The sequence below is a fragment of the Geospiza fortis genome, unplaced genomic scaffold, assembly GCF_000277835.1.
Source record: "Geospiza fortis unplaced genomic scaffold, GeoFor_1.0 scaffold11, whole genome shotgun sequence".
In the NCBI taxonomy this organism is placed as follows: Eukaryota; Metazoa; Chordata; class Aves; order Passeriformes; family Thraupidae; genus Geospiza; species Geospiza fortis.
In genome coordinates this window covers 11,840,833-11,868,540 of record NW_005054304.1, presented here as the reverse complement: position 1 = coordinate 11,868,540, position 27,708 = coordinate 11,840,833, and the positions used below count along the sequence as shown (strand labels likewise).

General features: G+C 39.9%; 1 protein-coding gene across 1 annotated transcript; it reads left to right on the top strand.

The window, feature by feature from the left end:
* Positions 1-145: 145 nt before the first annotated feature.
* UBA6 (ubiquitin like modifier activating enzyme 6) lies at positions 146-27,708 on the top strand. Its single transcript, XM_005418146.3, has 33 exons — positions 146-277; positions 2,484-2,546; positions 3,412-3,506; positions 4,340-4,368; positions 5,158-5,252; positions 5,747-5,858; positions 6,933-7,013; positions 7,572-7,694; positions 9,831-9,954; positions 11,171-11,274; positions 11,689-11,751; positions 12,216-12,292; positions 12,941-13,007; positions 13,413-13,556; positions 14,234-14,301; positions 14,566-14,644; positions 14,835-14,915; positions 15,265-15,342; positions 16,606-16,787; positions 17,137-17,242; positions 17,964-18,053; positions 18,163-18,243; positions 18,819-18,947; positions 19,780-19,831; positions 19,939-20,002; positions 20,824-20,893; positions 21,504-21,575; positions 22,274-22,391; positions 23,391-23,584; positions 24,714-24,841; positions 25,635-25,722; positions 26,091-26,185; positions 27,423-27,708. Exons 2-33 carry the CDS (start codon positions 2,506-2,508, stop codon positions 27,556-27,558), a joined length of 3,066 nt encoding a protein of 1,021 aa, XP_005418203.1. The 5' UTR covers positions 146-277; positions 2,484-2,505; the 3' UTR covers positions 27,559-27,708.

The following is a 27,708-nucleotide window of genomic DNA, read 5'->3' as shown; positions in this document are numbered from 1 at the left end:
CTGCTGCGGTCGGGGCGGTTCTGAGGCAGCCCGTGCGCTCTGCCGGGGCTCCCCGCTGCAGATCCGAGGTGCCGGTGTTCCCGCATTAGCCCGGCTGGGCAGGAACTGGGTTTGAGCCTCCTCTCTCTCTCCCACCGACTGAACAGGGAGCCTGCATCGCCTGGGATCAGCCGCTGGAAGCTCCGAGTAGGTGGGATGAGTCCAGGCCTCCTCCGTGCCATCCCGGCGTGCTGAACAGCGAGTAGTGAACACTGCTTCAGCCTGCGCTGACTCGGAGGTGAGAGCGCTGTGAAACCAGCACACCGCTAGAGCTCCTGTGCCTTTGCTGCTCTTCAGAGCATCTCAGTCTGTCCTGGTAGCATGTGGCTTCTCGGTTTGTCCCTGGGTTATGTCATGCAAGCAGCTGAGGCTTTAAAAAATGAGGAACATTGCTTAAACAGTTAAATACAAGGTTGACATTAAAACTGAGCTTTTAAAAGGAAACAGACAAGTGTGTAAATGTTGAGCCTCTGGTAAGAACTAGGACATAATGTTTAAATTACTTTTTTACGTGCATTTCTTTGAAACAGATTCAGTACCGTTGGAACAAAAGTGAGAAATAACTTGGATGCAGGAGTACATTATCCAAGATTGTCTTACAGCTGCTTCACTGTAGTGTCGTTAAATCCTTGTGGAAGGAGGTGTTTTGCTCTGCCTGATGGGTGCACTGGCAGCATCTCAGTGCTGTAACTATGACTGTGGGAGGAGAATGGGGAAGTGAAAAGTATATTGAAAGAGCCACTGTTAAATGAGTCTGTGTGAAACAGGTGGCTGAGTTTCTCTTGCCATTTGATCACACATCCTAGTTGTTTACAGAAGACTGTTTGGGAGGGCACAGAGGTTGAAATGTTAGCAACCACAGCAGTGGAAGCTGAGCATTTTTATCCAGGCGTGGATCACCTTCCCCATCTTAGTACTGCAATCCTTTTATGTTATGTAGTCCCAGAGTGCCAGTGCTGTTTGTGGAGGCTGGTTGTGGAGGAGCAGAACAGCTCTGGTCTGAGATGGCTTGCTTTGAAGGGGACCTCCAGTCTGGTGTCTCAGGCAGTGGCTGAAATGAAGGCCCTTATTTAAGCAGGGACTGAAGTGCCTGTGACTGTAAGATGTGGTGTATTGCACTCTGGCTTGAGACCTGGCTCTAGTGAAATGGTCATTGCTTGTCTTCAGCCCATGTGGTGTCAAGGGCATGGGAGCTGCTCTGAAGTGGCTGGTGGTGTGGGCTGTGCAGGAGCTGCCTCATGCTGACTGCCTTGAGTGCTTGCTGAAGTGCAGGAGTTAATATCCACGTGGTGGAGGAGCTTTGTGGATGAGATTTGTGGCCTGTGTCCAATGTTACTCTGTCCCTTGCTGTGCTATTTCAGCTCTTTCAAAAAACCAAAAGGATGAATTTTGGGTCAGAATGTTGCAGTCTCCACATTGTGACAGACTGCAGGTACCATACTTCTGAAATGTTACAGTGTTTGCCAGAGTCACCTGAACAGTGAATGGGAATTATATTTTGGGCAGGTTTGGAAGCTATTTTAGAGCATATCTGTGCTCTCCAAAAAAAATGTCCTTAGTATGTCTGGGCCCTGACTTTTCAGTCTCAGGAGACAGGGTTGTCAGCTATTGTGTAGTTTCCAAGGCAGTTTGTAGAAAGCTGAAATAAGATATGTGACCCAGAACATCAGTTCCTATCGCTACTACAAAAGTACACACAGGGTCTATTTTGGTCATCCTGTGTTTGGTGGCAGTCACCTGCCACATTCAGGAAGCACCAGTTCCCAGTGTGCATAAGTAAGAAACAAGGTACCCAGGGGCATCTTCTTCCTAATCCTGGTGCTTAGTTATCACCAACTTAACAATGAAAACATCCTTGTTACTGGCCAAAGGTGTTAATAGCAACGATTACATGTTTTCTTACAGTCCTGTCAAACTGTCTAACTGTATGTTTTAATTGAATGTTGCAGTAATTCAGATCTTTGGGTGTTGGTTTCTTCAGTTATCTGAAACACTTGTTTCTTAAAGGTTTTAAATTAACATAGAAGTAATGCAGCATAAATGCCTATTTCTAGCCATTCCGTGATCTTCTATCTTCTTTTCAAAAAAAACCCACTGATCAGATGGATGCAAGTTGATCAGCTTGGAGCTCTTAATGTAAAAAGAAGTTGTTCTTTCAGTAAATCTAACTCTGGCAAATATAATAAGTAAGTCTTGCATTTCCTCAGTGGGGAAATTAATGTCTGTTTGTATTTTGAAAGTATTTATTGAAGATTTGTGGGTTTTTGTCTTCTGGCTGGTGTGTGTTTTCCTTATCCATGTGCTATGATGTTCTGATTCCTGTGTAACATCACTTTTTTATTTTTCAGTTCCTTTAATGAAGAACTGAGTGGGACAGGGAGGGGGTGCCAGCTGTGAAATTGCATCTGACACAACCAGCTCATTTCTTTTTGTAACCCTTCTAGTGTAAACAGATCACATTGAATCATGGCAGCAGACTCTATGGAAATTGATGATGCTTTGTATAGGTAAGATTGTCTGATTTTTAAGCATTGTTCTTGACTTTTCAGGAACACTTACATTTACATGCAGTAATGTTAAAATTTCATTCATCCTTCAGCCTTTGCTGTGCTTCTCAGTCCTCATCATCAATATCTCTGTTACCCTGGATTTGAGGTTTTTTTGTAGATTTAAAAAAACATATTTCTTTTGGTTTAGTTTAATTTGTTAGCTGGGAATGTCTTGAGATCACTTGCCTTGGTAATTGTTCAAAAAGTCTCTCCTGGGACAAATGGTATCCCTGTAAAAGCATGGTGGGATGAAAAGCTTCTTTGTAAATCAAAAAGTAAACAATAATTTAAAAAATGCTTGTATGCAGAACAAATAAGGCTTCTTTTCAATTCAGTGAAGTACTTCTGGTATTGTGTTGCTTTACTTTTTGGTAGTAGCCTCAAGAAAGTTGTTCTTTTCCTTGATGAGAAAGGTGATGATTAGAATGGTATAAGTTTAATTGTACAGATGGATGTTAGGACTCTCCCACATTTCAGGATCTGACTACAAAAGCTGTGTCACCCTCTGTTCTGAAGATTTCTGACAACAAAGAAATACTTTCGTATGCTTGTGTCTTCAATAGTTAATTCCAAAAGTTTTGTTTATCCTGAAGAAGTTTTGCACTGATTTAAAATTATAACTTTATTTATCTTCTCTAAAACCTGGCACTGACAAGGTCTGACCAAATGCATTTCACTATATGCATTGTGAGTGCAAATCTTATATTTCATTGATAAACATTTCAATTTTGAAGAAGTTTTTTAATGACTGGGAATTCCTGACTTGCTTTAATATGCTCTTGACTTTGTATCTTGTTTTGATCGGAATTTGTCTTTGCTGTAGTCGCCAGAGGTATGTTCTTGGAGACACAGCAATGCAGAAGATGGCTCAGTCCCACGTGTTCCTGAGTGGTATAGGTGGCCTTGGGGTGGAGATTGGTAAGTTAGGTAACATATGTTTAAAAAGACACAAGTGTGGGTAAACATACTGTCCCAGAATACTTGTAAACCTTAAATTTAAATATAATAAGCATGTCTGAACTGAGTGAATTTATGTGTGCATGATGCATATTACTAACATTGCAGATGCAGGAAAGATCCTGGATTAAGTTCTCATTTTACTAGAACAACTTTTCAAATTTTAGTTTAAAATGTGCTTCCATGAGCCAGATTGCTTTACCCAAATCTTGTGTCCTGGCTGAAGGTTTAGGGCAGGTAATCCAAGTTACTCTTTTAGGTATCAGTATCAATGAATGTATTATGGGAATAGCTATAGCCCAAATTTTTCCCATGTATGGGAGAGTGTGTGGGGAGAACAGAGCTATTTGGTGAAAATGCATAACTGCCCTGATACAAGAGGCTCCTTAACAATTTTCCTTACTCCTCATGAGCAAGATGATGTTGTTTTGGCTGGTTCATGCCTGGGGTGTTACTCCTTCAGTTGCCTCTAGTGGTTCTTTTCACCAGATGCCAGAACAGAATCATGGGGTTTTGCAGTTTGTTGTCATTACTATCTCTGGAATCACAATTGTGGGATGAACAGCTGACTAATGACAAATGCAGAGAGTCTTTTTAACCTTGCTTATGTTATTTTGCTTTCTGGAGTGCTGTCGAATTCTTGAGCCAAATGTAAAAGAGAAAAAACCCTTAAGCTATAAAGTTCTTAACAACGAAATACTGTTTTGTCCACCTGAATAACTATCTAACTACAGATTTGCAAGTAACTTACAATAATCCCTCTCTCTGTTTTTGCTTTGTTCTTATTTTTTCAGCCAAAAACATCATTCTGGCTGGGGTAAAGGTATGTAAAACAATTCTGTTGTTGGGTATTCTTGGGTAAGCATGAGAAAAAGGCAAAACACTACACACTAATCTAAAGTTTCTGAATCTATTTCTCAGTAGAAGGGTTGCAAAACATGTGAGAACCTAGGGGTGAAAACTTTGAATAATTTGGAAGTTCTAGTGGTACTGTTAGAATCTCACATTAATGTCCACTGTGCTCTGAAATATCTCATAAAATAATTTAGCCAGCTGCTGATTAGATACTGAATCCTTTTGTACAAATTGGCTTCTCCTAAATGGAGTGGTCCAAACTCAAAACCCAAACTATTCAAAGTATGTTATCTTATTTTGTCATCCATGAGAATCCTTTGGTGTAGACATTAGAATGGTTGGGTGTTTTAATCCAACAACTGTTTTTGTGCTGCTGGGATTAATTTTATTAGCAAGAAGCCTTTTAAAACTCTTCTTTCCAATAGAAAAAATCGAGTGAGTCCATTAATTTTCAGATCACAATTGCCCCTGTATCACAGTCTGGCAAAAATCATCCTTGATATTTAAATGCTGTCTGTTATCACTGCAAACTGTGGGGAAAATACTGAATGAAGTGCACGTTGCAGATGTCTTTTGCTCTCTCAAACAGTAAGAGTTTTCTTGGGAAAGTGGTTGGAAGAGCTTGTTCTTATATGCGCTACAACTGAATCTTCTGCAGTGTTAGTCCTCCAACATTTTATGGGGCTTAATCCATCCTTTTGGGTGCTGTGACCTTGTATATTTCTTCCAGCAAATGCTTTTTGACAAACTTTCTTAGGCTCTTACAGTTCATGACACCAAGCACTGCACAAAATGGGATTTGGGGATCAACTTCTTCATACATGAAGATGATGTTACCAGTCAAAGGAACAGGTTAGTGAAGTCTTTGGAGTGAGAGCCTGATGGTCTCATCAGCATCAAAAATAGCAACTTGTTGTCCAAGAGCTGCTAGTACATATCAAATACCCGTTAAACCCTTTCTCTGGAGTTGCTGGCTGTGAATACAGTGGCCAGGTAGATATTAGAGGAAGTCTAGACTTGGGACTGAGGTTCTGAGTCACAAGTGTCACTGCTTGTTATGCAAATTTGATAGTGGGGGCCAGCATGCATTTCTTCCTTGGGCTTTCTCAGCCACTTGTCCAAGACTGGACAGCAGCCATGATAGCAGACAATCCTTGAGTCCTGTGGGATATTGGACACAGCAGTTTTCCTCAGACCTGCTAGGAATTGAGGTGTAAATAAATGAGTTGTTGTTGCTGCCAGGAGATATTGTGAGGTTCTCTTGTAGGGCATGTGTAGTATGAAATTCTATATTGAAAATACAGTTTTGTAGATGTGTAAAAAATTGAAAATTGTTTTTCTTTCAGGGCTGAGGCCACACTTCCTCGTATTGCAGAACTCAATCCATATGTCCATGTAGCAGCATCAACTGTGCCACTAGATGAAACCACAGATCTGTCTTTCCTAAAGCACTACCAGGTATGTCACTCTTAAAGCACTTGTATGTGTGTTCGTGTATTTTGTTCAGAGCATACAACTTGGATTTTTTATGTAAGTAAATAGAACGAAGAACTTTGAAGTATATGTTGAGATGGTGTAAATGAAAGAGTGGGTCTTGTATTTAGACTGTTGAAGTGTTGTGCTTTTTTTTTTTCAAGTGGGTTTGTGTTCTCACCACTTTCTTAGTACACTTACTATGGAATTTACTATGACAATAAATAGCTAAGTGGAGTTGCTGTACAAATTTTTTTCTTTGAAGATGACCCTGTGACCTTTGCAGCTACATAGCACAGATGTTCTACATATATTCTGTGTATATTCCAGGCAGCAGAAGCTCAGGCTGTATATTTAGATTATTCTTGTATGTATGTACGTAATGAAATGTAAGTGCCTCTGTGGGGAGTGAGGGCACTTGCATTTGTTCAGTCAGCTGTCTCTTGCCTGTGTGCATGGCTCAATCTGAGTGGGGAACTTTTACTGTGTGGCTGACATACAAGCACACCGAGTTTCTGAATGTCCCAGCTACAGCAGGCCAGTGTAACTGAATGGGTTGCAGTGCATGTGCCTTGGAACCCAGTACTGTCCTAGACATTAAAGGAATGTGTGTAGAAATTCTGTGTCTGCAATTTTATGACCGCAAATACTGGAAGCCTGTGCAGACTTCTTGGTGTGCACTGATGAGCATTATTTATGTTTGTTTGCTAGCTTTAATCCTAAAATTCAAAATCTACATTTTTGCTGAGATTATCCATAACTGTTTTGGTAAATATTCTAATTGGGTATTGAATTCCACAGCTGCAGTCAAAAAAAAAAAAAAAAACCAAAAAAACAAAAACCTGAGAATTTGCTGTTCCCGTTCTTACTCATTCTGTTTCCAGAACCTGTGGGGTGGTAACCAGTCTGCTTTAATGAAAAAACTTCCTAAAGACTGCTTTCTTTTAAGGGTAGGAGTCAGGACACTCAAGTAACTTGGTCTAGGTACTGAGTTTTGTCATAGCCTGAAGATACTGATTGCTTTCAGTGTCTTAGAAGTATTTCTGTTCTTGTTCACAGTGTGTCATACTTACTGAAGTAAGTCTGTTGCTGCAGAAGAAGATTAATGACTTCTGTCATGCTCAGCAGCCACCTATTAAGGTAATAGAAAAAATGCAACACATGAATAATCTGTACAGTGGGCATTCTGGATCTCCAGGGTGTTCTTTCCAAAAATGGAGAAAGCTGGTTATGAGGTATATAATTCAATGCAGATGGCATGTTGATGCAGCAGCAGGAGTGCTGGGAATACAGTGCTGCTACTGGTATTATCTGGATACCAGCACAGGTAACCACAGCTTGGTCCTGAATTAAAAAGCAGTCATGTTAAAGAAATAGTTTTCACTGTTAACTCAGAATGGTTCTGAAAGAATGTGCTGAGACTGATGGATGTGCTGAGGCTGAGTGTAAGAGAAGCAGAGATGGCAGCATTTCACTGTGTAGTGAGTGATGTTAGTCCTGTGCTGTGAATGGGCTCAGAAATGCTCCTGCAGGTTCAAGGTCTATTGTCGGTGCTGTCCTGTGTAGAGTGGCCTGAGTACGCAACCGGTTTCCACTGTAGAATCAAACCTGCTGGCCTTCTACAGCTCCAGTGTGAGGCATCATATCTTTGGCTTGTGCTGTTCTAGGGATGCACATGATGTTTATTTTCTCTTGTAGTTCATCAGTGCAGATGTGTATGGAGTATGTTCACGTTTGTTTTGTGACTTTGGTGATGAATTTGAAGTGCTGGATACAACAGGAGAGGAACCAAAGGAGATCTTCATTTCAAATATAACACAAGTAAGGGATAAAAGTCATTGTGTTGCTTTAACTGTGTTTGAAAGGACTCATTGTTGGCTCTTTGAAAACGAGAGTGGCAGAGTGCTTCGCTTGAGCAGCCTGCTAAGCAATTTAAAATTGGTGTTACAGGAGAAGCAAAGTTACTTTAGTTACTTTGTTCTTATCCTTGCCTCCTGGTTGTTACTTACTATGTAACACACAATAATGATTTTTTTGATTGGAGAGAGAGCAGGAGAAAGAAATGAGGGGATGTAGAAAGAAAAGGATGTAATTTTGGTGTGGGAATAGGGTAAGACTTGCAAGGAAGCGTGAAAATAGGCATGAAAAGAGCCCTTATTATAAGAAACGGCAGCACTTACAGGCAGGCTACTGGCATAATCAAGGGAATTGAGAGCATATTTTGAAAAGAAATTTAAAGGTTTATTTTAACCTACCAAAGCAGAGGCAATGAGAAGGGCACATTATTGCTAGTACTTCCAGTGCAGAATGTAAGGATGTCCGTTTAATCTTGTATTATTGTTTTATAAAGGGAAATTACTTTAGGTCCTTTTTTCAGTTCTGGAAGTCCAGACAATAAGCTCACTCATCCAGCAGCAGGTCTTTTGTCCTATCTCCAGTCTAGATATAAAATAACCAATCTAGGAGGGGTTGTACAGCAGGTTGGGTTTGGTCTGGATTAAAGCTTATGATATGATGGTTTGGGTAGCCTGTTCCTTGGTGCCTTTAAAAGGGAATGGATGATTTGATTTTCTCAGTAATTACATAAGGAGTATGTAGGGGGATAGAATATAAGAAAATAAAGATAGTGTAGAAAGTAATCTTACCCCTAAAGAGTTGCACCTGGGCTAATTATTAAAGATTAGGAACAGGTCTGACTGTAACAGGCCACATCTGTAACCAGTGAGAAGAAGAGTGCCATAAAAGAGTGGGGTGGCTGGTTGAGAGGAGAACTGGAGTCAGTTGGCTGCTTTGGGAAGAAGAAAGAGTCAGTGCTCAGAGGAGCAGCCCACGAGAAACACCAAGAAGGTCTGAAACTTCTGTGATAAGGAGACAACAGTATGGAACCCCTGCAATAAGATGACAATAGGAGTATGTAGATGAGTTTCATGGCTTGTGCTGATTACCTGCCAAGTCAAGGAATGAATATATATTTGTATATATGCCTTGTGTTTAATAATCAAATGCTTGACTTTAGTTGTATCTTCTTCCACTCTGAAGTGTAAAACTGATGAGAATTAACACTGAATGCCATCAAGTGCCTCTTCTTGTCCCATAAACAGGGTCAAGGTGGCACTGGTGTCCCTAAATCAGAGCAGAATTTTCTCCAGTCAACTCCTTTGCCATTGTTCATTGTCCACAGACAATGTGGTCCACTGTATTTAAGTCCTATGCTCCTTAACTGGAATCTTTCTTATACTGGAGACTCAGGAAGGGATGAGAGGAGACTTTACAGGCCAGGCTTGCTTGCAAATCCACCAGGTTACAGCCTGAGGTGCAGCATAAGGTCTTGATGAGCTGTGTTCAGACTGCAGTGAGGTCTCTGTGTGCATGGCAGGTTGGCATCGCATCCCGTAACAGGATGAGATGTTGTCTGAGATTCCTGCAACTGTAAGCTTGTCTGTGACCTGCTGAAGCTGTGTCTCTCCTGTATGCTGTACAGCTTTTTAAGCTTCCAAACTTTTGAGACTGAGTTTGGATGCCCTTTCTAAGGATATCAGACAGAAAGGAAGCATGGAGTAATAAGCACCATTTACAAGACTTTATTTTTTTAATGCCTCTGAAAATTTCTTTGAACATGGGGACTATTTTTAGTTTGGAAAAGGGGGATAAATCTGCTACTGTTTTAGAACATAACAATGGGGTTAACTGCTGAGAGCTAGTAAATGCAGTTTGCTAACATACGGAGAAGTGAAAACAGTGAAAATGAGAAAGTTTGTGTTGTAGAAACGCTGTTAAATTGAAAGTCGTAGGACTGAAAAGGTTGCCATAGGTAACTCTCTTGCTGTGACAGAAATGAGGTGTTAAAAGTATTAGAGACTGCCGTTTCAGTAGACAAAAAGCTATGTGCCTGCAATAGAATGTGACCCCTGTGCATGAGAGACTTTCCTCCTTGCTGACTGCCATTTTTTATTTCAGTCAAATCCTGGTATTGTCACTTGCCTTGAAAATCATCCACACAGGCTTGAAACAGGACAGTTCTTAACCTTTCGGGAAGTTAATGGAATGTCATGCTTGAATGGATCCACACACCAAATAACAGGTAAAGTGCTGCTGGCTCATTTGCAAGGTACTTATTTTCTGGCCTGATTTAGCCACTGCAGTGTTAGTTACCATAGTCAGAGGAGTGCTGGGTTTTTGCACCAAAAATTGCTTTCTGGTGCAAAGATCTTCCTGGTGTTGTGATGGCATTTAGTAAAGTCTACCTGAACTCATCTTGCTACTTAAGGAGCCAATGGAATGGCTCAGCTCAAACTGTGGAATCTAGTTAGCAGCCTCTGAGCTGACCATCCTTTGTCTGCTGATGAAACTGGTTTGGTATTTGGAGGGTCCCATAATGCCTGTGCTTCTGTCATGGTTTTGGATGCCACTTAGTGTGTCACTGCTTGCTTTGTAGCTTTTTTGGGTGACAGTTTAAGTGTACAGGGATGCATTGACAATGTTCTAAGAATGCTCTTGAAGTTATTTTCATGATTTACATCTACCCTGCTTTTTTCTACTTTATGCATGTCTCAAGGCATTCTACTTGGTTCCTTTTGGATGCTGGGGAATTTTTTAGTTCCCAGATCTGAATGTCTGTTTGTTTGGAGCAGAAGAGAGGGCAAGTGGGTAGGGGTTGTTTATTTTTAACTGTTTTGTGGTCTGAGACAAAACCCAGTACCCTTGAAACATGTGCTTGAATCTGTTTCCTCTGGGCCCTTGTATTTTGCTAGAACTGATGCTGCAGTCAGTTCATTCCTCTATTCATTTCTTAGCTTTTGGTTTTAGTTTTCCATAAATTAACAATTTTTCTGTCTTTTTACCTTGCCTGAATGATGTTTCTCATGTATGAGGGGGAAGATGTGACAAAATGCTCCAGCTGCCTTTTTTGATTACCTGTAGTTCTCATCACAGGGCTAAAGTCCTACTCAGAGTAGTTAATACTGGACACTGCTGTGCACGTTCTAAAGAAAATTACATGTGATTTCATTTTTGTTAAAGAGCTGTGGTCATCAGAATTCTTGTTAAATCTGCTGCCACTTAAAAAAGCTCATTTCATAACAGATGATGTGAAACTAATGCTTTGTCCCTCTGCCAGTTTCTGGGTTAATCCTGTTAGAAGGATCAGCTGTGCTTATGCTTTCAAAATAAGGTTGCCCACTGCAAATTGCAGCACTGAAAGAAAGGACAGGCAAATCTCCCCCCTCATTGTATACAGAACTGTGGCATCCAATGACACTTAGAATCATCTGTCACTGTTTATTGTCTTCTCTTTTCAGTGGTGTCACCTTACTCCTTCAGCATTGGTGATACATCAGAGATGGAGCCTTACCTGCATGGAGGCATAGCTGTGCAAGTGAAGACGCCCAAGATGTGTTACTTTGTAAGTGTGTGCTTCACAGAGCTGGGTTCTCAGGCATTAATGCTCTGAGCACTGGAAGCAGAGTTCAGCATGTACATGTTTCCTAGAATTATAGAATTTGTTTGGAAGGGACCCACAAGGATCATGGATTCCAGCTCCTGGCTCTGCACAGGACAGCCCCAGACAGCACACCTATTTAAAGATGAGTCTTGCCACTCGGATGTGAAACATCTCTCTGACCATTTTGATAGAACTTGCAGTAGATAATTATTTTTAGCATCTAGTATGGTATGAATAATGAAAGGAGCAATGGCAGTGCTAGTCAGAAAGGATATGTATTTCTTAATCTCTGTAGGAAGAGTATTGTTTTGTCAGGTAGCAGTGGCTGTGGTGTTCTTAAGTGGTGTGTTGTTGTCATGAATTCTGTTATTCCAGGAACGGCTGGAGAAGCAGATAACAAACCCATTATGCCTTGTTCCGGATTTTAGCAAGCCTGAGGTAATTAGCATGTTAGGATTTGGGCATAAGTGCCCTAATAGTAAAAATACATGAATTGTAATCTGTAACTTTATGTTTAACATAATATAATTTCTACTTTTTGCCCTTAATGCTGGGCTTTGTTATTGATGTTTGGCAAAATGCAATGCATTATAATGTCTAGTTAAAAGAAGATTACTACACTTTCCAATTTCATCTCTAAATTCTTTTGGGGACTCTTCAGTTAGACTTGGTTGAAGTGGGTGCTGAATGTGTGTAAAATTGCATTACTGAGCAACACTTTTTAAAAAACATTAATAAAATGTATTTCAAATTCACTTTTTAAGGCCATTTTAAAACTTTTTTGAGTGTTGTACTTAAGAGACAAGATATGAAATGGTAACAGAAGTGTTCAGATAGTTGTTTTTGTTTGCCTCATTTCTTCCTAGTTTGTAACTGATCAACAGCTGTTTTTGTCTTAACAGGCACCTTTGCAGATCCATGTTGCCATGCTTGCCTTGAACCACTTCCAGGAGAACTTTGGTCGTGGACCAAACATTGGGTAAAGCAGCAGTTCTGTGTTTGCCAAGCCTTGAACCAGACCGGTCTCTCCTTTTGGTGTAGTTCCTGGGGGGCTGTGCAGCATGGCACCTTCCCCGTCTTGAGAGACATGTACTTGAGAGACCATGTAGAAATGGAAAGATGAAAAATGTTACCTGATGTGTGTCTGGACAAGGCTTTCCCAATATGGCAATGACATTCTCTGGGCCCAGGCAGACAGGAGATACTTCTGGAGGGAGGCCTTCTCTGTTCTAGTTTTTTCACGTTGTGGGATTGATATGGAAAAGTTGTTTCAGTGATCCTGAATTATCTTGTAGTTCATGGATTTAAAAAACCTAAATGATTTGGGTTTAATTTTCAGTGTTTTTCATTCAGCTGTAGTTCTTGATGTGTGTAATTTTGAGTTAAATGAGACAAAATTACTTAAGAAATATAAATCTTAAGACTGTACTTGTGCACGGGCTTTTCCACTGAGACTCCTGAGCTAACCCTAGCATTTAGAAGTACATCTTGAATGCTCACTGTTAAGGATAATGTGAGATTCCATACTTCCTACTGTATCCATTGCTTTTTTTCTGCCATTGATTGTGTTTCTAGAAGAACTCTGGAATGTTTAAGTCATCATTATTGTTTCTACCCTGGTGTCTAGATGCCTTCAAGATGCTGAGGAAATGCTGAAAATAGCCATTTCTATAAGTGAAACACTGGAAAACAAAGTGAGTAAGGAACCATTATCATTATGACTCACTTTTTACTTGCTTATTTACTTGCCTAAAACTCATGCTTTAGTTGTTAGTCCTTGTTCTGGCCTTTGCGTCCATCTTTAGATAGATCAGCTGGCTATCTGAAGGCCATGTGAGGAAACAGAATGGGATTTCAGCATGGGTTCAACTGAATGTTGACCTGACATGATGGCTGGTCCTGTGGTGATGTGAATTAAGTTTTTAGACGAATGCATGTGACAAATACAGGGTATATGGTGGCTCTGTCTTTGCTGGAAACATTTTCCTAGTCAGAGTGAAATAATCTATCTTTTACTGAAGAGAGATGGACTGTGAAACTGTCAAACACTGACTTGTTCACTGAGGGGGTAAAGGCTGTTCCTGTGTCTTACTTTTCAGCCTCAGGTGAATGGAGATGTGGTGAAATGGCTGTCTAGAACTGCTCAGGGATTTCTACCTCCTTTGGCTGCAGCAGTGGGTGGTGTTGCTAGCCAGGAAGTCCTGAAAGCAGTAACAGGAAAATTTTCTCCATTGCAGCAGTGGGTAAGGCTGTCTTGGTTTTTGGATGGTTATTTTGACATCTTATGAATGGATCGTTGTGTGTAAATGCTGTATGATCAGAGTAACCTGAACAACTTCTATGACATGGAACTAAAAAAAAAATATTTGAGACTATATTTAGAAAAAGTAGTGGTTTTCTGTGTACAATAAAATTACAGCCAGTTTTAGTCAAAATTTTTGTATTTGGGGTTCAGATAGCATATTGTTTTTCCATACTAGCAAAAAGAGCCTTGGCTTGTCACTGCATGGATGCAAAAGTGTGATATAGTGCAGATACCAGCTTAAGCTGCTGTACGTAAGATCAGGGCTTTCAGACTCTCAGGATAAATGTCAGAGTACAGTTGGATTAAAAAATGTCACAATCTTCAGAGTTACCTATGGAGGGGTAACATGCCTGTCAGAAGTCAAAAACTTGCAGCTCACCTGTTTGAGTGAATGTTTTTTCCCCTCTGTGTCCAAATGCTTTTTCCTGTCCACTAAAATTGTGAAGTGAACTGTATGGTACCAGATGCTATGTAGTCTTCCAGTAAAAACTTAGTGCTCCTACATTTCCAGACTCTGTTGTTCATACAAAGTACTTAGTTTTTAACTTAAAATAACATTAATGTTTTTCACAGGTTTTTAATAGATTTTTTTTCTTTCTTTCATTTTTTTTGCAGCTATATATAGATGTTTTAGACATTGTAACACCTCTAGAGAAGGTGGGCTCTGAGGAGTTTCTCCCACGGTAAATATAACTACAAACTGCTGGCTTATGTACTGTTCACATCTGAGTCTCAAGCAGGCACAGATGTCTTTTAAAGTTAATTCAGTGCTGTTTGCTGGAGGGACAGGTTGGAGGTTAAGAATGTGTGTCCTATTTCAGCATGAATAGGAATTATACTCTGCCTGACTTTCTTAGTTCATGTCAAAGTGTAGTTTGGCATCAGTGGTACCACCATGATAAATAGCAGCTTGAAGTCTCCTGTTTTTGTCTCCTGTGCCTGCATAGGGGAGATAGATACGATGCCTTGAGGGCTTGTATTGGAGACTCTCTGTGCCAGAAGCTCCATGATTTGAATGTGTTCTTGGTGAGTATGGCTGACACTGTTACACTGTTTGCAAATGCTTTGTTGGTACAGCTAATGCCTACTGTCGCCAAAATACATGAGGGCAGCTCTGTGATGGGCCACTGCAGAATAAAAGGTCCAGAATTGGAGTGGACTTGTATTTGTGGTTTCTACTTAACATTTGTGATTCTACAAATGTAATGTTCTTTAGGTTGGCTGTGGAGCCATAGGCTGCGAAATGCTAAAAAACTTTGCACTTCTTGGTGTTGGTACTGGGCAAGACAAAGGATTGGTAAGTCACCTGTTAACCTTACTTCTCATTAGAAGTAGTGTGAGTCTAAATAATTAGACTCCTAAAATTGTTAACAGCTTAAGTCTTATTTCAGGTTGATCTCTGTGCAGAGGATACAGTGGCCTTGGCATAGAAGGGTGTGCAAAAGCAGAATATACTTGCAGCAATCTTGGTGTATTTTGATTTTAAAACAAAATGTAGTCAGTCAGTAAGCTGAGCTTTGGCCACAGTGGATGCCAATAGCAGTGTTTTGTTTTGACAAGTGTTTATAGAAGTTTGATCAAGATCATTGCTCAGTGTTACACTTAAATTGTAACTTCAGCTGTTGCTTTTGCCCCTTCTGACTTAGGTTACAATTACAGATCCAGATTTGATAGAGAAATCCAACCTGAACAGGCAGTTTCTTTTTCGACCTCATCACATACAGGTAGGATTTCTTATTGAGTAAATTTTCTGGACTATTGTGTTTCTCTGTCCTGTGTCCCTACAGAGAGCTGAACTTGTGCATGTCTGTACTTCTGTCCAGAAAAGACTTAAAGGCTGTAATGAAATCTAGGGGTTCTTTTAAACAGTACCTAGAACTCCAATGGCATCCAACTCATCACTAAAAGTAAAATTGGTAAAATTTTTTTGGTTGTCTAATCTTAATTTGTACTGGTGTTTTTCACTAATGAAATCTCTCAAATTTGACAGTTGGATGAGTACGGTATTGTGTAAGAGCCTGCCATGCCTTACTATGCCAGAAATGCTCTATTATGACATTGAAATTTGGGGAAAATAAAACCACAAAAAATAGACAGTGCTTGCAGAAGTGTTCTTGATAGAGCTCAGTAGTGCTGCTGCTGATGGAACTTGACCAAAGTTGGTGTCTTCTGACTTAATTCAGTTTTCACTAAGCTGGTAAATTGTTTTGAAAAAGCCCAACATGTACATTCAGTAAATGCATAACAGAGAAGCTGTTAATTCCTTAGAAGCAGAGAGAACATCCCAGTCCTTGCAAACACAGCACAAAATAATAAAGGTGGCTTAGATCATGACAGCAGTGTGGAAAAAGGCTTCCCCTGACCAAAACTCAACAGTTGAATTTTCTGCCTCCTGTTTATGTGTAGCAAATCTGGGAACAGATTGCACTTGGGGTGGATAGATAAATGGAAGGTGAACCCTGCAAGCTTTTAGAAGCCACAGGCTTGAGTGCTGATCTTTAGATAATTGTGCTATGGCTAAAAGTGTATTGGGTAGGTCAAGAACTCTATTTCAGTTTAGCTTCTGAAATTGGTTTTGTGTGGAATGCCTTGCAGTAATGTGATTATTCCCACGTGCTTGATGTCTGTGCTGCATAGACTCAGAGTTACTGATGGGTTTATCCTCAGACAGTCATGAGCTGCTCCCTTCTTTTGAAGAAGTTCTTATGAGTGGCAGCACGTGGCATCAGTTTGTTACTTGATAAACCATTTAAGCACTTCCACCACCACGTCCTCTCTGAAACACTAAATAAAACAAAAAATAAAACTAGATCAATAAGGTATTTATCAGTGAGGGAGGTGTATGAATAAAAAAAATGTTTACTGTGTGTTTTGCATACTAACATTTCTATCAGTGAATTTTGTCTGATTAGTAAATGAAATTGCTATTTCTGTGTCCCTGATGTTCTTTATCTGCATATTGCTGATACCTGTATTTATGCTTTCAGAAACCTAAGAGCTACACTGCAGCAGAAGCAACTCTGAACATCAATCCTCACATAAAGATTGATTCAGATATCAATAAAGTTTGTCCAGCCACTGAGAACACTTACAGTGATGAATTCTACACCAAGCAAGACGTGATTGTGACTGCTTTGGACAATGTTGAAGCCAGGAGATACATTGATAGGTAGGAGGTGGAAGGGAAGCCAGGGCAACTGTTAACTTCTGATGAGGGTGAGGATACTCTGTCAGTTTTAAGGTTATTAAAGCATAAAAATATGCATTTAAATTTAAAAGTAGAGATATTGACATTTACAAATTCTCATGCTCGTAATCCACAGGTGTTGAGGTGTGTGGTATCCTGATCTAACCTGAATAATTCTTATTTAATCTCTTTTTTTCCCCTGAGTTTGGTGTAAGCTTTCCACCCTTCTGAAAGTGCCTAGAGACAACTCTAGTTGCACTCCAGTAATGTTTGCAAGGCAAGAATGTAGAGATTGTTCCGTACTCTGATAGTCTGTGTCTTTCCATATCAGTCGTTGTGTAGCAAACCTGCGTCCTCTTATAGACTCTGGAACTATGGGAACAAAAGGACACACAGAAGTTATTGTGCCCCATCTGACAGAGTCCTACAATAGTCATGTAAGTCTTTCAAGACCATTGCTCGCCTTCTGTAGCTTGTCCCATGATGCCCTCTCATTCTTTGATCATTTTTGTGTCTTTCTAAAATTAGTGGGCTATTTGAGCTGCTGCAGAACAATACTGTTAGGAAATAACTGCTTCCTTTGTTTCTGAAGAAAAACTCACAGGAAATAAAATTTGAGCAGTTCTTTACAAGCATACATGATAGTTCTGCTTGAATGGGAAAGGGGAAAATGAACCTTCAGGCTCTATTGGTGATAGACACTACGTGCAGTATCCCTCTATTTTAAGTTCTTGTGGAGAAATTCACTGGTTGAAATAAGGCCATGTGGACACAGAGACAGGATTTTGAGCATCCTAGTTGTCTTGTTAGGGTCCATAAAGAAGTCTTTCTGGCCTTGAGTGACAGGGCATGAAAAACTTTCATGTTGAAAGTGTACGTGAATGCCAGCTCCGCATCTTGGAAAGCTGTCTGTCAATTTTGCTGTTGTTTATGTTTCAAAGTTCAGTTTTGCTTTCCAGTGTTGAGTTTAGATTATTCCTCATAAAGAAGAATTGACAATACTAGCTAGCGCTGATAAAACCGATTTTTAAGCATACAAAGCCACTTTGTATTTTATAACAGCAGAGTTTTTAACTTGTGTAGTGTACGAGTTCTTGGTGCAATTATTAACAATTAACCTGGGTAAGCCTGCATTGGCATGCAACTCTCTAATTACAGCGGGATCCACCAGAGGAAGAAATACCTTTTTGCACCTTGAAGTCTTTCCCAGCTGCTATTGAGCATACGATACAGTGGGCAAGAGATAAGGTAATGAATTAACCTTTCTAGTATTCAGCACAACTCCATGTGTGTTTGGAAGGGTGGGCATCTGATATTCTTCTTGCATAAATCCATATTTGTTCTTTTTATTTTACAGTTTGAAAGTTCATTTTCTCACAAGCCTTCATTGTTTAACAAGTTCTGGCAAACCTATCCATCAGCAGAAGAAGTTTTACAGGTAAGGGAATGTTGCCAGGGTAAAATAGAGGGTTTAAACTACTGCTTTATGGACTTTGTTTCTATTTAAGGCTAGTGAGATTACAGTTAGTTTCTGAGTTTCTTCAGAAAACCTGAAGACTTACTTGGCCAAGTCATTAGTTGATCATATGAACAGTAGTTCTGGTGTGTCTCATAATGAAAAGTTTCTCCAGCTCATGGGTTCTGTACATGATGTAGAAATACCAGAAAGACTCAGACACTGCTAGTGTGTGATTAGTGTGTGTCACACTAATGTGTAACTAGCTAGGAAAAATGAAAGTAAGACTGAGTTTGAAGTGAGTTCAAGTAGTAATAAATTAGATTGGAATTGTTTACTGTCTTTTTATTTTGAGTCTGTAATGGCCTGTGGTCCAAAGGGCTGGGAAGTAAATGGGGAAAAACCCCAGTGGAGAGGAGCACATAAAGGATAATATTTCGTGAAGTGAACCTCTGTTTCTTCTTGCTTGTGGATTACTAAAAACATATTTGCTGTTTGACTGGACTGGATTAGAAGGAATCGTGTCTGTTTTAACATTTCCATGTTTCTTTTTCTAGCGAATAAAATCAGGAGAGAGCTTGGAAGGTTGTTTTCATGTTATTAAAACTCTCAGTAGAAGACCCCGAAGATGGACTCAGTGTGTAGAACTAGCAAGAGTAAAATTTGAAAAGTATTTTAGCCATAAGGTAGGTAAGACTTGTAAATGGGGTGGTGTGATGAGGATGATGAGGATTTTAGAAAGCCTCGTGGCTCTAATAACGAGGTGTCCAAGTCTTTGCACTCACTTCCATCTCTTCATAAATAACAAACTATACTTGAAACCTAAAAATGCTGTATCCCTTTCTACTCTAGCACTTCTAGGTCTTGTTTATTAACTCACTCTTAGTACTCTGTGCAGTAGTCTCCATGCAGTTTTCTTGGCATTTTTCCATTGTTTTCCAAAGTATCAGGATTATCAGATGTCTTTTATTAGGCAGTGGGTTTTGTTTCCTGCAGTAAACTCCCGTTACTGAACTCACCTTTGTAACCCTGATTTTCTCAAAGATTTTTCTGAAATAAGAGCCAGTTGTTCTGACAGTCTGGTCCACAGTGTTGCCTAAAGTATGTGTGTAATTTTGTAGGAAAGATGGGATTGGGATGTTGTGGATTGATAAACGTTCCTGTGCATACAGAATCCCTGGTGGTAGTTGTCATATTGAGAAAACATTACATTCCAAGTTATGAATCCATATGCAAGAATCCTAAAGTGACAATAAGGTGGGGAAGAATGCTTTGCTTCTTGGATTAAATGCCTTCCTTGAGCTTTGTACAGATGAGGTGACATTGTCTTCTCTGTTCTGTGAATGAAATGGGCAGGCACTCTGTCTAGTAGTACTTGTCTTTAAGCTGTCCATCTTGACAAAGGTGTTTGATGATTTTCCTAACTCTTTAAATTACTTCAGCTAGTCAGGCTTGATTTAGTATGGTCATGTCAATCTATGTGACAAATTACTAAAGCCTCTTTGGCTTTTCCTCTAGGCTCTTCAGCTCCTTCATTCATTTCCCCTTGATACACGATTAAAAGATGGAAGTAAGTACAAATGCCCCTTTATGCCTGTTGGCATATTCATGGCATATGTCATGTTGTTGCTGCTCCTGGTTCCTTAGGATTTCATCTTAAGTCTGTTTTCCTACCAGGTTTGTTTTGGCAGTCACCAAAGAGGCCTCCTTTCCCAGTGAAGTTTGAATTTAACGATCCTTTGTAAGTATGGTACTGTCCCAGATGCATTGTTTAGCATCCTATAAAGCCCACCTTACAGCAGGAAGTGCAAGGCAGTGGCTTTATAGCCCTGGAAGTTGGACTGGAATCAATAGCTGTTAGTGCACAGTCTTATCTTGTGGCAGATTTGGTGAGCTGCCAAATACTTCCACTGCAGATAATTTAACTTTCACTGATATGGGATTGGAGGGTGCTGTTCTGACAACATCTAATGTGAAATGGCTTAGAACAACCCATTTCATGTCTTATATGGCTGCAGAATTACTGAGTTGCTGCTGTCACACCTCCCTACCCCCACTGTCCACATCATAAAATGCAGGATGTGCCAAATGACCTAGTGAAGGGACTACTTTTCTCGTTCATTTCAATTTGGGTCTGATCTAGATGGCTTGGGTATTACAGATAATTTTAAAAAGGGATGCGGTTGATGGATTAAAAAGCTTTTATATGCTGTATATCTACAATTGCTTTGAGAAACTGGATCACTGTTTTTGGTTTGAGTGAAAACTGACATCATGGTAAATATCAAAGTAATTCTGAGGTTAAGCTTTTTATCATATTGATGTCATATGACCATTTGTAATTGTTTGCTTGACTGCAAAGGATAAGGAGACATGGTTTTCATTAACTCTCCACTCATCAAAATTTGCTTAGTTTTGGGGACAACTTCTGAGTCACTAAAAAGTGCTATTTTGTACTGCTTACACTGAAGGATGGAAGTCCTGTTTCTCAGTATGTTTGCAAACCTTTGGGCAACTGAAGTAGAAAAAACGACCAACCAAAAATAATTATTTTTTCTTTAGGCACTATGGTTTCATCGTGAGCACAGCAAAGCTCTTTGCAACAGTGTACTGTGTTCCTTTCACAGAAAAGGTAATCCAGACTCTAACAGTGTTCCCTTAACTTAACCTGGTGTTCACTTTGGGCCTATGTCCAGCTGCCAGTTCTTTTCAAGGGCTGATTGAAGTGATTCTTACAGTAATCTATCCTTCAGCACTGTCTGTTTGGCAGCTGCTTACACTTTATTTAAATCCCTAACCTGGAGAAAAAATGAGTAGTGTAATGGATATTTTCAGTAAGCACTGAACTTAGTAATTACTTATTTTGATGCAATATAACTACTGAACTAAATTAAAAATCTCTTTAAGGCTTTAAAAAAAATTTAGTCTTAGGTATGCTATGGAGGTTTTATTTTTTACTGCTTACCACCTCTACATTGCTTATCTTTTTTGTTTGTTTGTTTGTTTTTTAACTGGACCTTCCTGTCAGTCAGGTTTGCACTTCTGTTCAGTTTTCAAGTGCTAGGCACTTCACACTGCTCTGGTTTGCTGTGCCAAATGAATTCTCACTTGGTGTTTTAATGATGATGTTTAGCTGAAACATCACTGAATATTTGTGACATCCTATTGTATTTATAGTCTTTTTGTGGAGGCCTTTTTGAGTTGATGTGAATTTAAATTGTTTTTCTTCAAAACTATAACAGGACTTGTCAGAGGAAACCATTTTGGGGATTATTTCATCTGTGAAGGTACCAGAGTTTAGACCTTCAAACAAAGTAAGTGTAATATTTGATTTAAAGAAAAAAATAAAATATTCCACAAGCAGTGTCCCACATCTCCAACTACTGCATTGATGCTAATGAGAAATAAACACAAATTATAGTGTGTTCTGGGGAAATAAGTGTGTTAAGGTTAGAGGGAGCCCCTGAAGAACACCTAGTTCAATCCTCTTGCTTAAACAGGGGCAGCTAGAGCAAGTCATCAAGGACTGTGTCCCACTGGGTTATGAATATCTCTGAGAATAGAGACTCCACAGCCTCTCTCTGTGTCAGTGTTCAACCATCATCACAATTTTTCTGGGATGCTTTTGTTTGTTTCTTTTTCTTTGAAGTATGTTTGTGTGTTTTTTAGGGAATTTTATGTGCTTCAGTTTGTGCCCTTGTGCTGTCACTGGACAGACTGTGCTGTCTGTACTTACCCCCCGTGAGATACTTGTACACATTGGTAGGATCCCACTGACCCTTTTATTCTCCACTCTGAACCATCACAGCTCTCTCAGCTTCTCCTTGTATGAGAGATGCTCCTGTCCTTTAATGTTCTTAGAAGCTCTTGGCTGGACTTGATCCAGTAAATCCATGCCTCTCTTGAGCTGGCGAGGAAAGCCTGCAAGGAAGACAGGAAATTTAGGACACTTGACAGCTGCACTGTATGAAGTTAATGTATTTTATTACTCAAGCACTGTGCACACTTGCAGGTTGTACAGACTGATGAAACTGCAAGAAAACCAGATCATAGTCCTGTCAGCAGCGAGGATGAAAGAAATGCTATTTTCCAGCTGGAAAAGTCTATACTATCCAATGAAGCTCTGGCAAGTGAGTAGTGCAAACCAGTGTCATAGTTTAGTAATATCGTGCATTTGCATTTGCCACTAGTGACATTCACATCTTTGGATGAAGCAGTTCTGGAATTCTGCAAGAAGTAGAGCTGATATCTAAAGCTTTCTGAAGTGCCATGCAGATACCTGTCCTGTTGCTTGACATTACCATATGGTTCTGTATTTCTGAGATACATGGAAGTTTTAGGCTTTCTGTTATGCTTGCTTGTAATTACCACACTGATGACAGGGAGCAGGTAGCAGTGGGGAATTGAACTCTTAAGGAGGGAGGAAGCATGCTGGCTGGATTCCAGATGGACTGCAAATTATTTGGGCATGAGAAGGCTGACTGTCACTACTTAAGAGTTCTCAATCTGAAATGATCCTAAATTGTGAAGACCGTTAAGAGTCTTCCTCAGCATCTTCTGGATTCAAAATGAGGATGCTTGCATTCCATTTTGTGCTTGGACACACAAAGAGACCACTAGGCAACAACTACGTGCAAACTTTTTTAGCCCATGAATTCGGGGGAAAGATTAGCTTATCCCTAACTCATTCCATGGAGTGTCAACCCAAAACTCTGATTCCAATGCTACTGAGTCTATATTTTGAAATTTTTGTAGCTAAACTAAGCTAAAAGGGAAACTAAGCTTTAAAAGGGAATTCTTTCAGGATGGAGCTTTAGTGAGGTGAGGTGTATGAGAAACAGCCATAGGGATGTTCAAAATCTGTTCTTGGTGGTGCAAGGAAAGTAAAATTATACAGCTCTGTTGATGTTTATTTCATTATTAGCAAGTGGTATTGAGAGGGGCATTTCCTAGCATAGGAAAACAAGTAAGGCACCAAGCTCAGGGATGTGAAATGTTTAATTTGTTAAGGTTCTAGTTCCTTTAAATTATGTTTAGTCCTTTAAATTATGTTCCTTTAAATTATGTTTAGGACATCTTCAGTTTTCTAACAAAAATTTTTTGCTCTTTTATATTTTTTTTATGAGCAGCTGACTTGCAAATGAAGCCCATCTCCTTTGAGAAAGATGATGACAGTAATGGGCACATAGATTTTGTAACAGCAGCGTCGAACCTGCGAGCCAAGATGTACAATATCGAACCAGCAGATCGGTTCAAAACAAAGCGCATTGCTGGAAAGATTATCCCTGCCATTGCAACAGCTACTGCTGCAGTATCAGGGCTGGTGAGATTGATTTTTAAAATGCATATTTCTTTCTCTTACTGTTTCTTGCCTTTAACTGCTGTTGTCTGGGTATTGATTACTGCTACCCCGACAGAGGCTCATTTAAAGAAATGGATTTATTTCTCATGTACCAATAGCAAAGGTCATGCTTGATTCTAGGTGTGGTTGTTAAGGAATGCATGTAGTGCAGGCAGCTCAGCATAGAGCTGCAGTGCCAGCAGTGCCAGCTGAGCTCTGTGTGGGAGCTTTATGCAAGAGGTCATGAACTGCTGACCCTTTGCACAACAGAGGGGCACAGGGGCCTGTGGCCTAGCCAGATGACCAGACACTCAGGGACACAGCAGGAGCTGAGGACTGAGCTGGAATACCCTGGACTGTCGAGCACAGAGACTGTAAGGGTACAGAAGCCCAGGTAGTCCTTTGTTCAGGGCCCCTTCTCCAAGGCACCAGCTTGAGTTGTTATTCTGTTGCTACATCCTGATGAAATTACTCAAAGAACCTAGAAGTCTGAGACTCTGCTAAGGAAAACCCAGGGTCCAGCCAGCAAGGAAACCTTGTCTGGCTGTGAGAGTGGGATAAGTAGCAAGATAGTGATTGAGAAGCTGCCCACTGTGAAGGGGATTTAGTCCCAGCAGTGAAAATCTTTGGTGTGAGTGTGGCTGCTGGAATGGCTCCTGAATGGTCAAAAAGGGAAGTTTCCTTAACATGGTGAGCCTTTGGTGCTTTTACTTTTGATTTGCAGCACAGAAAGATGGGTTGGAATTCCGCATTTTGGTTTGTTTTTGGCCATTAGTACTAATTTCCATTAGAATGCTGCTGCCAAGAGTGGAAAGGATCTGTTCTGTAGTAGTTCATGTTCATGCATCTCAAGAGAACTTCATGCTTTGTGGAGATTGCATGAACCAAACAGTTTTGGAAAAGTACTACATTAAGAACAGTTTTTAAGTATTTCCCTTGGCTGCAACAGAATTTATTTATGTGGCATAGTGGGTTGCATTTCCATATTATTTACTCTGCTGATTGGACAAAGGCTGATCTCATTAACAACTTCCTTGGTAGTTACTGGCCTCTTAACTACACTAGAGTTGATAACACTAAAACCTAATAAGCAAACTCTAATTTACTGCAGGTTGCACTGGAACTCATCAAAGTTGTGGGTGGCTACCCAGCTGATGCATACAAGAACTGTTTTCTGAACCTAGCCATTCCCATAATGGTCTTTACAGAAACTGCTGAAGTAAGAAGAACAGAAATCAGGTAGGAAGGACAATGGCAGAAGGGCAAGGACAATATTTGGAAATATACTAATTGATGCTTAGAACTTGCTGAACCATTCCAACAAGTGAGAAGTTTGAATAGTTACTAAATCCAGATATCCACATTAAGGCCTTATGTGCTCACATAGCAGAGCTATGATGGAACCACAGCTTGTGGCCATACTCCAGATAAGCATTCTAGATATCCAAGGGTATTTTTTTGTTGTTTAATCTTGGAAAATGATGAATTGTTTCATGCTTGCTATCAAACTCTGCTGTCCACTTCCTGTGTACTGCTAGAGGTGTTAGTGATCCTTGTAATACCGCCAAGGGTGTCTCATAATGCATTACCCAAGAATTTCCTGTTTGGAAAATGCAGTCCATATTCATCTGTCCTAATTAAAAAAAATAGTGGGTTTAAAGGCTTAGATTGTTTTTCAGTGGAAGCTGTTAATTGTGAGATTTTAAAAATCTAGAGAAGGTAGATGTGTGGCATTGTTCTTAGGAAACATCCCGGACACGCTTTTGCATCTTGTTCAATACACGTGCTGTTTTTTAGTAGGTCTGAAAACTCAGCAACTTCACTATCAGATACCACATTTACTTAGAGGTCTTACTGTGTCTTGTGCTTAGCAAGATAAGGGGGCTGGAGAAATGGCAGCAGAGAGGGAAGAGATTTTTGCTCAAGATTAGACAGCACATCAACAAGAAGACATGGCAGTTCTCCAATACGCTTTTAAAGGGAATGACTGCATTCACATTTTAAAGTAACAACCTTTCACTTTTTAAAACAGAAATGGGATATCATTTACCATCTGGGACAGGTGGACAATTTATGGGAAAGAGGATTTTACTCTGTTGGACTTCATAAATGCTGTCAGAGTAAGTTATCTACTGTCCTGGGTCAGTACAAGACAAGAGGAAGGGAGTTTCTTGTCAAAATTGTGGTTGAATTGTGTTTTGTTTTCTTTTTTATTTCCATCAAGTTACTGTTCAAACCAGAATAATTTTAGTAATAACTAATGTCACTGGGAATGTCTCTAAGTAAAGGCATTCAAGCCTGTTTTCAAATTCCTTGTTAATTCATTCGGCTCAAATGTACCTTAATAAAACTTTCTATCAGCATCCATGCATTAGCAGGTTTTCTGGTTTGGATCCTATGGATTTGAATCATTAACTGTAGTATTTGCAGCAGTAGTATCTGGGCAGCTGTTCTAGTCTTTTAACAAGTTTTAATTTGTGAATTCCAGGAGAAATATGGAATTGAACCAACTATGGTTGTACAAGGAGTCAAGATGCTCTATGTTCCTGTGATGCCAGGCCATATTAAAAGATTAAAGTTGACGTAAGTATAACTGGAAAATGGATTTAGGGATGCAAGTGCACATACAAATTATGTTCCTTGCTTGTATCAAAGGATGTGTGTCTGACAGCAGTATTTTCTCTCAAAGTGGTTTCTAGCCATTAATACTTTGGGAAGAAAAAAGATAATTTCTTACTTTTTGTAAAAGAAAAAAGAGAGAGTGAGTTAACTTCTTTGATGAGAAAAGCAGACTTGCAAAATGCTGCTTTAACTGTTGAATACCAGAATGAGAAAGCTAAAGAAGTCTGACAATAATTTCTTGAGGGGAAAGAATGTACCATGGTTCAAGCAGAACAAGACTACTAGAACGTTTTGAAACTGGCTTAAAACTAATGCTGATATTTAGCAACTAAGCTCTGAAGGAATAATGTATTGCTTGCAGTTTGAGATTTCTGTAAGTCTGTTCAAATAGAGTAATTGCTTGAGATTCTAAATCAGTTCAGCCCTTTTAAGAATGATGACATTCAAAAAGGCTCTGCTATGCTGCTTACAGACAGGAAATTGAGGTGTTTCACCCTGGCATTTTGGTAGGATGTGAAGGCAAGGCATTGGGTTTTGACTGAAGGCCTTTGAAAAATAACAGCCAGATCTCACCCAGGTTTAGTTCTGCCTTACCTGTGGACTGAACTACTTCAGCTTAAAATCTGTTCCTTACAGCTTCTGTGAAGTGTGTGGTAGTCAGTGCTCACAGGCTTTGCTGAAGCAAGTGGATGCACTGATGAGTACTGATTTGAAGGCCTGACAGTAGGTATCAGGCAGAGAGGTATGAGCAAGCTACTTCAAACTCCTGGGGAGAGAGGAGCTGCCAAGCTGTAGAGTGCCTGGCATACTAAGATGAGAATTTACAGCCTGTCTCCAAAAGCGTTGCTTATATGCTTTCTCTTACAGCTGTATAAATAATTTTGAATGAGTGGGGTATGTAATGAAGTCAAAGTCATATAGTATAAAGCTGCCTTCTTGTGAATATCAGGATTTTTTACTACTCTGAGACTTTAATGGGCTGTGTCTGTCAGGAAAATGGAATACTATTTGCTGAAGCTCAGGTGGAGGATCAGTTTTTGTGTGCAATTTAGAGGTGGTGTATTCTCTATTTTAATTTGGTCTGTAGTATGCTGGGCCAGTACACATTGCTGGCAGTGAAATTCCTCCTAGTCTGGCCCTGAATTCCCACTGCCAATCCTCCTGGTGCATTTATGAACTGCTCTTCATTTCTTTATAGGATGCAAAAGCTTGTGAAACCATCAGCTGATAAGAAGTATGTAGATTTGACAGTTTCATTTGCTCCAGAGACTGATGGAGAGGAAGACTTGCCCGGGCCACCAGTGAGATACTACTTTGTTCAGGAAGACAATTGATGGTAGAGACACAAAAGTCATTCATGGACCATTTGTTCTGAAAGGAGTGTGCTAATTTTCAGCTATTAAAGATGGTACTATATATTTCTTTTTGGTGAAGCCTTAATTAAATGGTGAAAATCAGTGGCTTTGCACTGAAGACAAACTGGA